We start from the raw sequence: 12,027 nt of genomic DNA on the forward strand, positions 1-12,027 counted from the left end.
GCAATTCCGAAAAACGAGGAATTTTATGTCAAACTTAAATTCACCGTTCAAAAAAAATTTTTACTTTTCGATACTAGTGTTGAAAAGTTCAACTTCTCGCCAACTTTTTATTTTTCCATTCTGTAAATTTTGGTATGGAAAAGTAGGCCGTTTCGTTTTTCCAAAAGGACAGGAAAAGTTGACAGTTTCACAGCGGAATTGCAAAAACATAATTATTTAAAAATTTAAACTTTTAAAATTTTCTAACTGACTTCACTGATAAAATTTTACGAAATGTTGTGATGACCCCATTCTCCTCTACGTTCCCGCGAACAACCGTGGGCACGATCGCCGCTGATAAACGACGGGCTATAAATGTACTACCGGCCGTGGCCCAAGCAGTTCTGCGAAAGACTTTGCCCCGGCTAGACGTGTGTTCCCAGTGCGTGTGCTTCTTCCCAATAACAATGGCCAACCCGAATCCGGAGATCAAGTGCACCAAGTTGTTCATCAACAACGAGTTCGTGGACGCCGTTAGCGGGAAGACCTTCCCTACGATCAACCCGTCGACGGGGAAGACGATCGTCGATGTGGCCGAGGGTGACAAGGCCGACGTGGAGTTGGCCGTGAAGGCCGCCAAGGTCGCTTTCGAGCGCAAGTCCGTGTGGCGCCAGATGGACGCTTCGGCGCGCGGCAAGTTGCTGAACAAGTTGGCCGACCTGATGGAACGCGACATGCACTATCTTGCGTCGCTGGAGTCGCTCGATAACGGCAAACCGTACATGAACGCCGTGTACGATGTGTACGGATCGGTGAGCTGTCTGCGGTACTACGCCGGCTGGACGGACAAGATCTGCGGCGACACGGTGCCCTCGGATGGGCCTCATCTTACGTACACGAGGAAGGAACCGGTGGGCGTGGTCGGGCAGATCATTCCCTGGAACTACCCGATGCTGATGTTGGCCTGGAAGTGGGGACCTGCGCTGGCCGCGGGTTGCACGATCGTGATGAAACCGGCCGAGCAGACTCCGTTGACGGCGCTGTACCTGTGCTCGCTGGTTAAGGAGGCGGGCTTCCCGGCGGGCGTGGTCAACATGGTTCCCGGGTATGGACCAACGGCTGGAAATGCCATCGTTATGCATCCGGACATTAGGAAGGTGGCGTTCACGGGGTCGGTTGAGGTCGGCAAGCTGATCATGGCTGGGGCAGCAGTCAACCTGAAGAAGGTTTCGCTGGAACTGGGCGGCAAGAGTCCGTTGGTGATCTGCGACGATGTTGATGGTGAGTTCGAACCCCGGGTTTGAAATGACACAACTAACAATCTTTTTATCTTACAGTCGATGAGGCGGCCCAGATCGCGTACGCCGGAGTGTTCGAGAACATGGGCCAGTGCTGCATCGCGGCGACGCGAACCTTCGTGCAGGAGGGCATCTACGATGCGTTCGTCGCGAAAGCCACCGAGCTAGCCAAGGCCCGAAAGGTGGGCAATCCATTCGGCCAAGGCGTTCAGCACGGCCCCCAGATCGACGACACTCAATTCAAAAAGATCCTCGGATACATCGAAACCGGCAAGAAGGAAGGTGCCAAGCTGCAGGCCGGAGGTGTGCGTTCCGGTAGCGAGGGTTACTTCGTAGAACCGACGGTGTTTTCGAACGTCACCGATGAGATGACGATCGCTAAGGAGGAGATCTTCGGACCGGTCCAGAGCATCATCAAGTTCAAGACGCTGGACGAGGTCATCGAGCGGGCGAACGCGACCTCCTTCGGACTGGCGGCGGGAATCGTGACCAAAGATTTGAACAACGCGTTGACGTTTAGCAACGCCGTTGAGGCTGGTTCCGTCTGGGTGAACACCTATTTGGCCGTTTCGAACCAAGCGCCCTTCGGCGGCTACAAACAGTCCGGTATTGGGCGCGAAATGGGCAAGGAGGGCGTCGAGCTGTACTTGGAAACCAAAACCGTGTCCATCAAGCTGCCCTCGAAGGTGTAATCTTATCATGTTTTGCATTTTTATTTCATGTCAATCCATTTCGGTTATTGTGGCGCGCTGGTCGTATCAGATCGCTGATAAATGTGATAAATTTCAATTGTACCCGGTGAGAATAAACTGTTCGTGAACCGTCTCTTTTTTCTAAGTCAATTATCTCTTGTTTGTTGCCCCCTGTTTTGTCTGCGCTTATCTTGCTTTTTTTTCTGGGTGAGCGTTATTTTCGGACAAACAAAAAATAAACATGCCAAATGCGAAAAGACGCTCACCAATACAGCGGATGTACGTAGTGTTGGAAACGTTAGTTTCAAGATTGTTGAAGTTTCCGTGGGTTGAAAGTACTTTGATTTGGACAACCCTCAGCTTATCAAACCTCAAACCTAAATCAAACCTAAACAGTAGATCATCCAAACAAAAGTCACTAAATTCATTCTGATGAGCCAAGGGTTCCCAATTAGCTCTGTTCGTGCTGCTCCTCACGCGTAGATCCGCGAATGCGCGCGAGAGGATGATGACTTTTGGGTCACGCCTCAACACCGCACTCTGGTTGTGTGCGTGCGCGCGACTTTGAAGAAGATCGAAAGCGATTTGAGTTTCGCCGGTTTCGCGCGTTCTTCCTAAGTTCTGTTGTGTTGATGTTCCAGTTCTGCTTTGGGTTGGGTATCACGATTCAAAGTCCGCCAGAGGTCAAGCGAGCAGCAAGCAGTTTACGCGATTTTTGACTCCTGTTGAGTTTTGATGTTTGGCCGCAGACGTCACGTTTGATACGGAGGGGTTTTATGTTTGTTATAAAAGACTTATCAGGATTTTTTGATGTTTTTTATTACCTATTTTAGAATAAATTACAATATAAATTGAACATTTATTCATTTTTATTTATTTATTTTTAAAAAGAACATTTAAATGATCAATAGGTTAAAATAACTAGATGATTTTTTTTTCTTTTAAATCGTTGGTAACTGTAATGTTAACTTTTTTTTAATTAAACTAACTTTTCAATTACAAAATCTTTATTTTACCCTGGTTTATTTTAATTGCATTTATCTTGATAAGTTTTTTCTACCACCACATACCATTATCTTTTGCCTTTTTAGATTTTGATGTTTTTACAGTATTTTTTAACGATTTTTTGTTTGTTTATCACATTTTCCACTATAGAATGATATCATTATCATTGAAACGGAAAAAAATACATAAAGGCATAGTCTTGAACATTACAACAATAACTGCATTCTTATGTTTACATAAAATGTAGAAAATGTTAGTGAAATTATTATTTTGTCACCAAAATTATTTAAAAAAAACAAATATAAGTCGATCACATTATTAGTTCTAAACTATTATTAAACTATAAAAAAAATTGTTTAATTCCTTTACAAATGAAAAGGTTACAAGTTGATATTTTTAACATTTTTTAAAGTTGAGCATAAATCAATTTGTTTAGGGATCAATTAATGATAACTCACACGAAGTTTGGAAAAATGTTCTTTAATGTTTCTAATTTCGAAAAATTTTGCCCCTGAGTGGTAATTTTTGTCCCTGCTCACTGATTCGAGGTTATTTTTATCAATATTTCCTAATTTTATGAGGATGTTGTGGTATGATTGGCCACTTCTAGAACTCAATCGTGTACTTTTGAAAGTTTTTGGAGAGTTCCGAAAATTTTGCATGAGATTGACTACAAGAATATTTATTGTGGCTCGCATTGCTTGAATGTGAGGATTCAAAAAAATATTTAAATAGAACGGCATTATAAAGTTTGTTCCTAGAATTTTTTTTCTAGTTTGTTCCCTATTTTTTTCCATTAAATTTTTGGTTTTATACAGAATCATTTACTGAACATCAAATTCGAAGTCCCGGCTCGTTCTCGCTCGAAAGATCGACAAGTCGTCAAGTCGTCAAGTCGTCAAGTCGTCAAGTCGTCAAGTCGAAGCATAAACGCCAACACATTTACGCTTGGGCGTTTTACGCTGCGCGAGAAAGTGTTCTATCTTGCTTCTCATAACAGATCGACAAAGTGCAATAGCTATACATATTTTTAAAGTTAATCATAGACTAACATTAAAGACTGAGTACCCTTTATTTTTTTCTAATAATGTCAATCCAATATGTTTTTCTTAATTAAATTTAAATATCTTGCGACCCATAATGTACCTCTGAAATTAAAAAAAAATGGCATTCGAGGTTTAGCCTAAAAAGATTCGAAGCTTTAGGTCAAATTCTCACTGGGTGGTATCATTATGTTTCTGAAAAATTAATTGCACCAATATATTTGTCGGAGTTTCATCATTTTGTAAGAAAGGCTCTATATTAAATCGGGTTTTTTTTAAAGGTCCATTATATATTTTTTTGCTTTGTGTAAGTTTTTTTTAACCATTAAAAAACTCCAGATTTGAGTAATACATTTAAAAAACTTTACAAAAATTCTTTCAAAAGTACACGATTGAGTTCTGCGTGCACAAACTACGAAAACTAGTCATAATAATCACTTTAAAAAAAACTTTTATGTTAAATTATGCTCTACAACTTGGTACGCTAATGTCACATATACAAAAAATCCCTGAAAATTCAAAGATGAGAACCAGCCGACGTCTGAAAAATTGTCAATATTAACTATACAATAACCTTGCTGATTTAAATACAAAATACACCACTTTAAAAAAAATCTGTTAGGCAGCGTGCATAAACCACGTGGTCTCCAAATTTGATATTTTCAACATTTGAAAATATGCTGAAAAAAATGTGTGAAGAATCTTATCGCTGAATTCATGGTACAAACGGTACATATAAATATCATCAATTTGTATATGATTTAATGCCAACAACATACACAAAATATAACAAAGCCATTCAACAAGGTTCTTATCCAGATGACTGACAACTCCAGAATATCCTGTTCTAACTCAAACCTCATCACCTGAATTAATCACTTTTGGTTGTCTTTCACTTGCTCTCATCAAACACCAGGGAGCCGTTCCTCAAATGAACCATTTCCAATTATAAATTCATTTGTCAATCATAAATTCTGCCAAAACCGCAAGGCACAATCAATAGCAAGGCATTCCCGGAAACTCTCCAGCCACCCACCCACCGAGACCTTTACATTTTCTTGGTAGAAGCGATTTTCACAAGAAACAACCCCGGCACGTGTAACTCAGCGAGAAAACCGGACCTGGAAAAAAAGAAAACAAAACCATTTCCTTCTCCCCTGCCAAGGCCAGGTCACGTCGGGCATTATTTTTCAATCAAGTGGAATTTACGACTGAGCCAAATTAGCTTTCGCAGCATGTTAAAAATCCCGAAAGTCACCTCATTCCGGTTGCTTCTGAGGGTTCTTGTGCGTGTGTATTTCAATAATATTTAAGACTTCCGACGGGGGTCGTCGCATTACGACAGGCACGCCGGGCCAGAGTTCAAGGAAATCTTCAAAATAAAAACTAACTTAATCCACCTATGTGGTTGGTGCCTTCCTCACTCTTTTCCAACAATGGGTGATATGTGATATGATGGGTTTGCACACAAATTTCGTCTAATTTCGTTAAGTTCCGGAATACAAATAACACATATATCACTCGGATGATGGATCCGGACATTGTTTACATACATTTAAGTGAGATCCGGCTACAAAAAAAGGACATAAATATCACTTAAGTGGTCAGAACTCGAGGCAGTGTTGCCAGATTTTCAATGTTTTTGATTCTTTGGAAAGGTCTTTCGATTACCTTACCAACGATGGGTCGGATGATGGATCCGGACATTGTTTACATACATTTAAGCGAGATCCGGCTACCAAAAAAGTACATAAATATCACTTAAGTGGTCAGAACTCGAGACAGGGTTGCCAGATCTTCAATGTTGTGGACTCGTTGAAAAGGGTTTTTGATTACCTTACCAACGATGGGTCGGATGATGGATCCGAACATTGTTTACATACATTTAAGTGAGATCCGGCTACAAAAAGTACATAAATATCACTTAAGTGGTCAGAACTCGAGACAGGGTTGCCAGATCTTCAATGTTTTAGATTCATTGGAAAGGTCTTTCGATTACCTAACCGACGATGGGTCGGATGATGGATCCGGACATTGTTTACATACATTTAAGTGAGATCCGGCTACAAAAAAAGTACATAAATATCACTTAAGTGGTCAGAACTCGAGACAGGGTTGCCAGATCTTCAATGTTTTAGATTCGTTGGAAAGGTCTTTCGATTACCTAACCAACGATGGGTCGGATGATGGATCCGAACATTGTTTACATACATTTAAATGAGATCCGCTTACAAAAAAGTACATAAATATCACTTAAGAGGTTATAACTCGAGACAGGGTTGCCAGATTACCAATGTTTTGGACTCGTTGGAAAGGTCTTTCGATTACCTAACCAACGATGGGTCGGATGATGGATCCGGACATTGTTTACATACATTTAAATGAGATCCGGCTACAAAAAAGTACATAAATATCACTTAAGTGGTTATAACTCGAGACAGGGTTGCCAGATTACCAATGTTTTGGACTCGTTGGAAAAGTCTTTCAATTACCTAACTAACGATGTATAACATGATGATGTTTGGTTCAGTTTACTGCCATTTATTCAACTTCCGAAAATATGCGAAAACACATTTTTATACATAACTTTTGAACTACTTATCGAAACTTCAAACAATTCAATAGCACCGTATGGGACCCTAAACCAAGTCGAATGCTACTGGTTTGGTCAAAATCGGTTAAGCCAGTGCTGAGAAAACTGAGTGACATTATTGGTCACATACACACACACATACACACACACATACCCACACACATACACACACACATACACACAGACATTTGTTCAGTTTTCAATTCTGAGTCGATATGTATACATCAAGGTGGGTTTTCGAGCTTTAAACATAATGTTCAATTTTAGAGCAGGATTATAGCCTTACCTCAGTGAGGAAGGCAAAATGATGACGACAAAACGGCGACGCGGTCCGGTTCCATCCCCTGGCTGGGAAGGGTGGGGAAATCCAATTACGAACGTAATAAAATAACTCATCTTATCCATTTTCATCTCCTTTGTTTCGACATTTGGTTGTAATTTTCGGTTACGCGTCCGGCGGAAAACGTCCTCCCGGCCGCCACCACCCCTTCCAAGAACAAAGCGGAAAACTTCCAGACATCGGATAACTCCTGGCTCGCCCACCCACAGTGTTCTTTAGTGCTGACGGAAGTTTTCCTCCCACCTCCCCCCATCATACGGCAAAATGCCCCACCGAAAATGTCAACCCTGTAATTTCCACCGTGACAGGGCGACCACGTCCGGTTTCCTCTCTGCACGGAGAAAAAAGAGTTCCCAAAATCGTGAACAAGCGTTCATGAAAATGGGAACCTCGAACAAAGTGTTCAAATCCCATGGTACGATTTTGAAAAACGTACCATGAAATTTGAACACTTTGTTCGTGGTTCCCATTTTCATGAACGCTTGTTCACGATTTTGGGAACTCTTTTTTCTCCGTGTGGGGAGATCGGGGGAAGAGCTGGAAAATAACAGAAAGCAAAAATCAATATTTAATTAATTTCTTTGCCGCGTGGGGACCGGATCCGGAATTGACTCCGGTCAGAATGCTGAAGGGCTGGGGGGGGGAGCTTTTGGAGGGAAGTTGTTAACTCTAACAGGGGTGGATTATGATCAGTTGGTAAATATTTGCTGTTTGAGCAGTTGATGGTGTATAATGCTTGCATGTTTGATTTGATGTAATACTGACTGAAATCAACTAATTAAATTAAGTGAGAATTTCAGTTCCATTTTGCAGCGGAAAATTTCAGTTTCACATTTATGGAAATTTCTTCATTTTTTTTTCGTTGTATTGTTCAATTTTTTTGTGAAAATAGCCCAAAATGATACAAAAAGACTCAAAAAAATGCAGGATAGAGCAACTCACCTATATAAATACAAAAATCATTTGTGCAACTCTCTACGAAATCAACTTCAAACTTTGCATTTTCTGATCATTTTGGTGTCTTCGGCAAAGTTGTAGGTATTGTTGAGTACTATTGAGAAAAAAAAGGAATACGGAAAAAAAATTGCTGATTTTTTAATAACTTTTTTTTTCACTGAAACTCAATTTCCCAAAATATTTTTTTTTTTGATTTTCAAGATTTTTTTATATGCTTTAGGGGACAAACCTGCAACTTTTGAGAGAATCATAAAAAAAGTAAATCTTTCCCAGTTCCTGAGGGGAACACCCTTGAAGAGTATCGGGGCCGGCATTTACAAAGCGGATTCAGTGGCAATTTCATTCTCAACTTAATGTTAACATGTTAAGGTTAATGTTAACATTCCATAGGTCGCCTCCCTAAGGTGTTGTGATAAGGTCCAGTTTGTGACGATACACTACCTTCCCTTTACTAAGCAATCGAATCCAGAAGGGAAAAGATCACCAGTTGTGTTGGTCCGAGCCGGGATTTGAACCCCGATCTGCCGCTTACTAGGCGGGAGCGTTACCACTAGGCTACGTGGCTCGGTCAAGAAGAATCATGATCAAATATAATGCCGCCGGATTATGAATTTTCGAAAAAATAGTGATTTTTGGAAAAAATCAAAAATTCATGCAAAAACAATTTTGACGTTACTGACGTAATCGAAAAGTACGTGACAGATTTTTTGATTAAGGGCTCTGTTTTCAAGATATAGTCACCAAAAGTTTGATTTAAGCGAAATATTTATAAAAATATGTTTTTTGAAAAGTTCAGAAAATTTGCTATAAAATTGTTTAGAGACATTGAAGATTGGACAGCCGCTTTAAGAAAAAGAAACACGAAAATTAAGGTTTTTTAAGTCTCACCCAAACAACCCACAATTTTCTGATGTCGATATCTCAGCAACCGATTTTCAATGTAAAACATGAATCATTCGTGTTTTCCGATCTTTTCGAATTTTTTCGATTTTTTTAAATCAGCACCAACATTTTAAAAGAGCCCAACATTGAATATTACGCCCATTTAAAATGCTTGTCTTGATTTATTTTTTTAAATTGTTTTTTCGAAAAGACCGAAAAATTTTACGAATGTTTCATGTTTTTTGACATTGAAAATCGGACCTATAGTTGCTGAGATATCGATATTAGAAAATGGTGGGTTGTTTAGGTGAGACTTAAAAAACTTAAATTTTCGTGTTTCTTTTTCTTAAAGCGGCTGTATCTCAGCAACCCGAGGTCCAATCTTCAATGTCTCTTAAACAATTTTATAGCAAATTTTCTGAACTTTCCAAAAAAAATAATTTTAAAAATGGTCACTAATAGTCACTATTTTAAAAATAGAAAAACTGCATATATTTCGCTAAAATCAAACTTTCGGTGGCTTTATCTTGAAAACAGAGCCCTTTATCAAAAAATCTGTAAAGAACTTTTCGATTGGAATTTGAAATTTACATTAAAAAATTACGTCAAATTTGTTTTTACATGAAATTTCGATTTTTTTTTAAATCACATTTTTTTCAAAAATTCATAACTCGGCGGCAGATTTTTTGATCATGTTTTTCTATGGCTCAAAAGTTGCTGGTTTTTGTCTCCTGAAGCATATCAAAAAGACTCGAAAATAACAAATACTTATTTTTGGAAATTGAGTTTTTGTAAAAAAAAGATGATTAAATTTTTTTTTCCTTGTACCTATTCTTTTCTAATAGTCTTCAAGAATACCTACAACTTTGCCGAAGACATCAAATTGATCAGAAAATTCACTCAAAAGTTACAGCTGTTTGAATATTTACGTACCATTTTTGTATGGACAGCTGCCAAGGAGACATGTATGAGTGAACCAATGACACAAAATATCTTCTTTGGCCATAGGGAAAGCCCCCACAAAATTTAAGCCAAATCAACAAATACAAATAAAATCCATTTCCGGTTTTGGTAGAGAATTGCTCAATTACTGAAATTGTTTTTTATTTTTGAAAAGAGCTCCAAATCTCAAAATTTTCAAAAATCTAATACGGAAATCGATTCTCAAAATCAAAAGATCAAAAAAGCTTAATAAAGAGAATTTACTCAGTTTAAAAAAACTTCATAAGTTGGCAGACATGGGCACTATTTAAAAAAATAACTTCTGCGACTATTTTCAAAAAGAGTAACCTTAAAAATGGCTTTAACTTGAAAACGGTGCATTAAATCAAAATTTAACTAAAGTACTTTTGATTGCAATCGAAAAATGAAGTTGACAATTTTTTGGGACCAATATTTTAATTTTGATAGTATTGATTCAATAATTCATAACTCAGGCAAAGGTTTTTTGCCCGATCTGGAAATTTCAGAAAAGTTGGCATTTGATGTCCCCAACAACATATCAGAAAAAATAAAAACAGTGTTTTATTGCAAATCAAGTTTTAGTGCTGAAATATTGAAATAAAAATCATCAAAAAAAATACCGTGTATCATTTTTTTCAGTGTAGTCCATAGCCATACCTACAGCTTTGCCGAAGACACAAAAAAGATCAAAAAATCCTTCAAAAGATACAGATTTTTGAATTTTATGTATCATTTTTGTATGGGCAGCTGCCAAATTTATATGGACAAACTAATGATGCAAAATGGCTTCTTTGGGCATTCCGAAGGCACCAAAAATATTTAGCCGGATTAAAAAATACAAAAATTAAAATAAAAGAAGACCAATTTTGTAGAGAATTGCCCATGTGACATTGTCAATGCTTAAAAAAATATTTTTAAAGGTCAACTTTGGCTGTGTTTTTAACTTTTATGTGAAAAGAAGTATACAATTATTTTTGTAGTATCCCAGACTATACCTATTCGCATTTTTTTTTTTATAATTTGCCATTGACATTCTGTAGGAGAAAATGTGAAAAACAAGCATAAAATTTAAAAAGTGACTGTAAAAACATGAATAAATTAGATTGGCAAAATGTAATGATAGAATGTGGTAGAATAGGCCAAATACTATCAAAAACAAACATAATCTAAACAAGAATAATACAAACTAAAAAACTTTAAATTAAACAATCAAAACATAAAACAAGAGGAGTAAAGTTTTTCGTAGAGCAAAAGTTGCTCAAAATAACCTCCTAAACACAAGAAAAATAAAAAAAAATCGAGAGAAAAATTTGGGCGGTAGAGGGTTAATGTTGCCATCATTTATCAGAGCAATGCTATTCTTTGTATTGAAATAACAGTGTTTGTTTTTGTTTCTGGAATCACTAAGTTCAAGCCATTGTTTTTCGATATTTTCAAAAATAAATAAATATTAAAACACAACCTCGTAACAAAACTTTAAAGTTTTACTGATTTACATTATAATCCATTTAAACTGACGTTTCCTGCACCTTGTCTTCCTATTAAAAGAAAAAATACAATTTATAAACAGAAAACCAAAAAAACGTCACAGCAACAACTCAACAAAGGATAAAAATATCACTTCAATCACCGATTGCCAGATGTCTCTCGTGGGGACCCGTCTTTTTCCCCAGGAGGCATTCATCGATTTGTCCAATATCCCGATAAACGCCTCAATTGGTCGCTCTAATTCCTCCCACGCGCTCCTCTACCTCCAAGCCAAGCAATCATCTTAGTTTTTGCCCCTCGGCCGAAGCCGCCAATCCATTATAACGACGCCGCTCAACACTGGTCGTTACTCCGGAGGCCAATTTCCCGGGCGGCCAGTAACGGGAGGACAAAGTTCATAAAACTTCCTCTCCGTTGAGCGGGAACCGTTGACGTCGGTTGATCCCTCGGCCAACACCAGCTAGGTGAATTAATCAAAAATTTTATTGACACTGCGGCGTCCGACCTTCTTGACGAGCTTTATGGGATCGTTCTGGGTGACCACTGCCGGTCGGGGACGTGATTCAGGCCTCCGGAATTGACGCTCTCGCTTTAACACATCCACTTCCCCAATTATCCGGTCATAAACTAATCATTGCCTCTCGAATGGGGTTCGAGTTGGTTCTGACTGCGAGACGGAGTCTGGTCCCGGAGAGTGATTGTGGGTGCGGCTGTCCCTTTGTCTTTGCTGTCTCATTTGGGGCATTGGGGACATCTGGGGTTAATTGCTCAAAGCTTGTTTCTTGTT

General features: G+C 38.6%; 1 protein-coding gene across 1 annotated transcript; it reads left to right on the forward strand.

The window, feature by feature from the left end:
* The first annotated feature begins 232 nt into the window (after window positions 1-232).
* On the forward strand, window positions 233-2,102 carry LOC120418640 (aldehyde dehydrogenase, mitochondrial-like). The gene is made up of 2 exons (XM_039581086.2): window positions 233-1,260; window positions 1,317-2,102. Exons 1-2 carry the CDS (start codon window positions 282-284, stop codon window positions 1,967-1,969), a joined length of 1,632 nt encoding a protein of 543 aa, XP_039437020.1. The 5' UTR covers window positions 233-281; the 3' UTR covers window positions 1,970-2,102.
* The last annotated feature ends 9,925 nt before the right edge of the window (window positions 2,103-12,027 follow it).

Source organism: Culex pipiens, chromosome 2 (assembly GCF_016801865.2).
Source record: "Culex pipiens pallens isolate TS chromosome 2, TS_CPP_V2, whole genome shotgun sequence".
NCBI classification, from domain to species: Eukaryota; Metazoa; Arthropoda; class Insecta; order Diptera; family Culicidae; genus Culex; species Culex pipiens.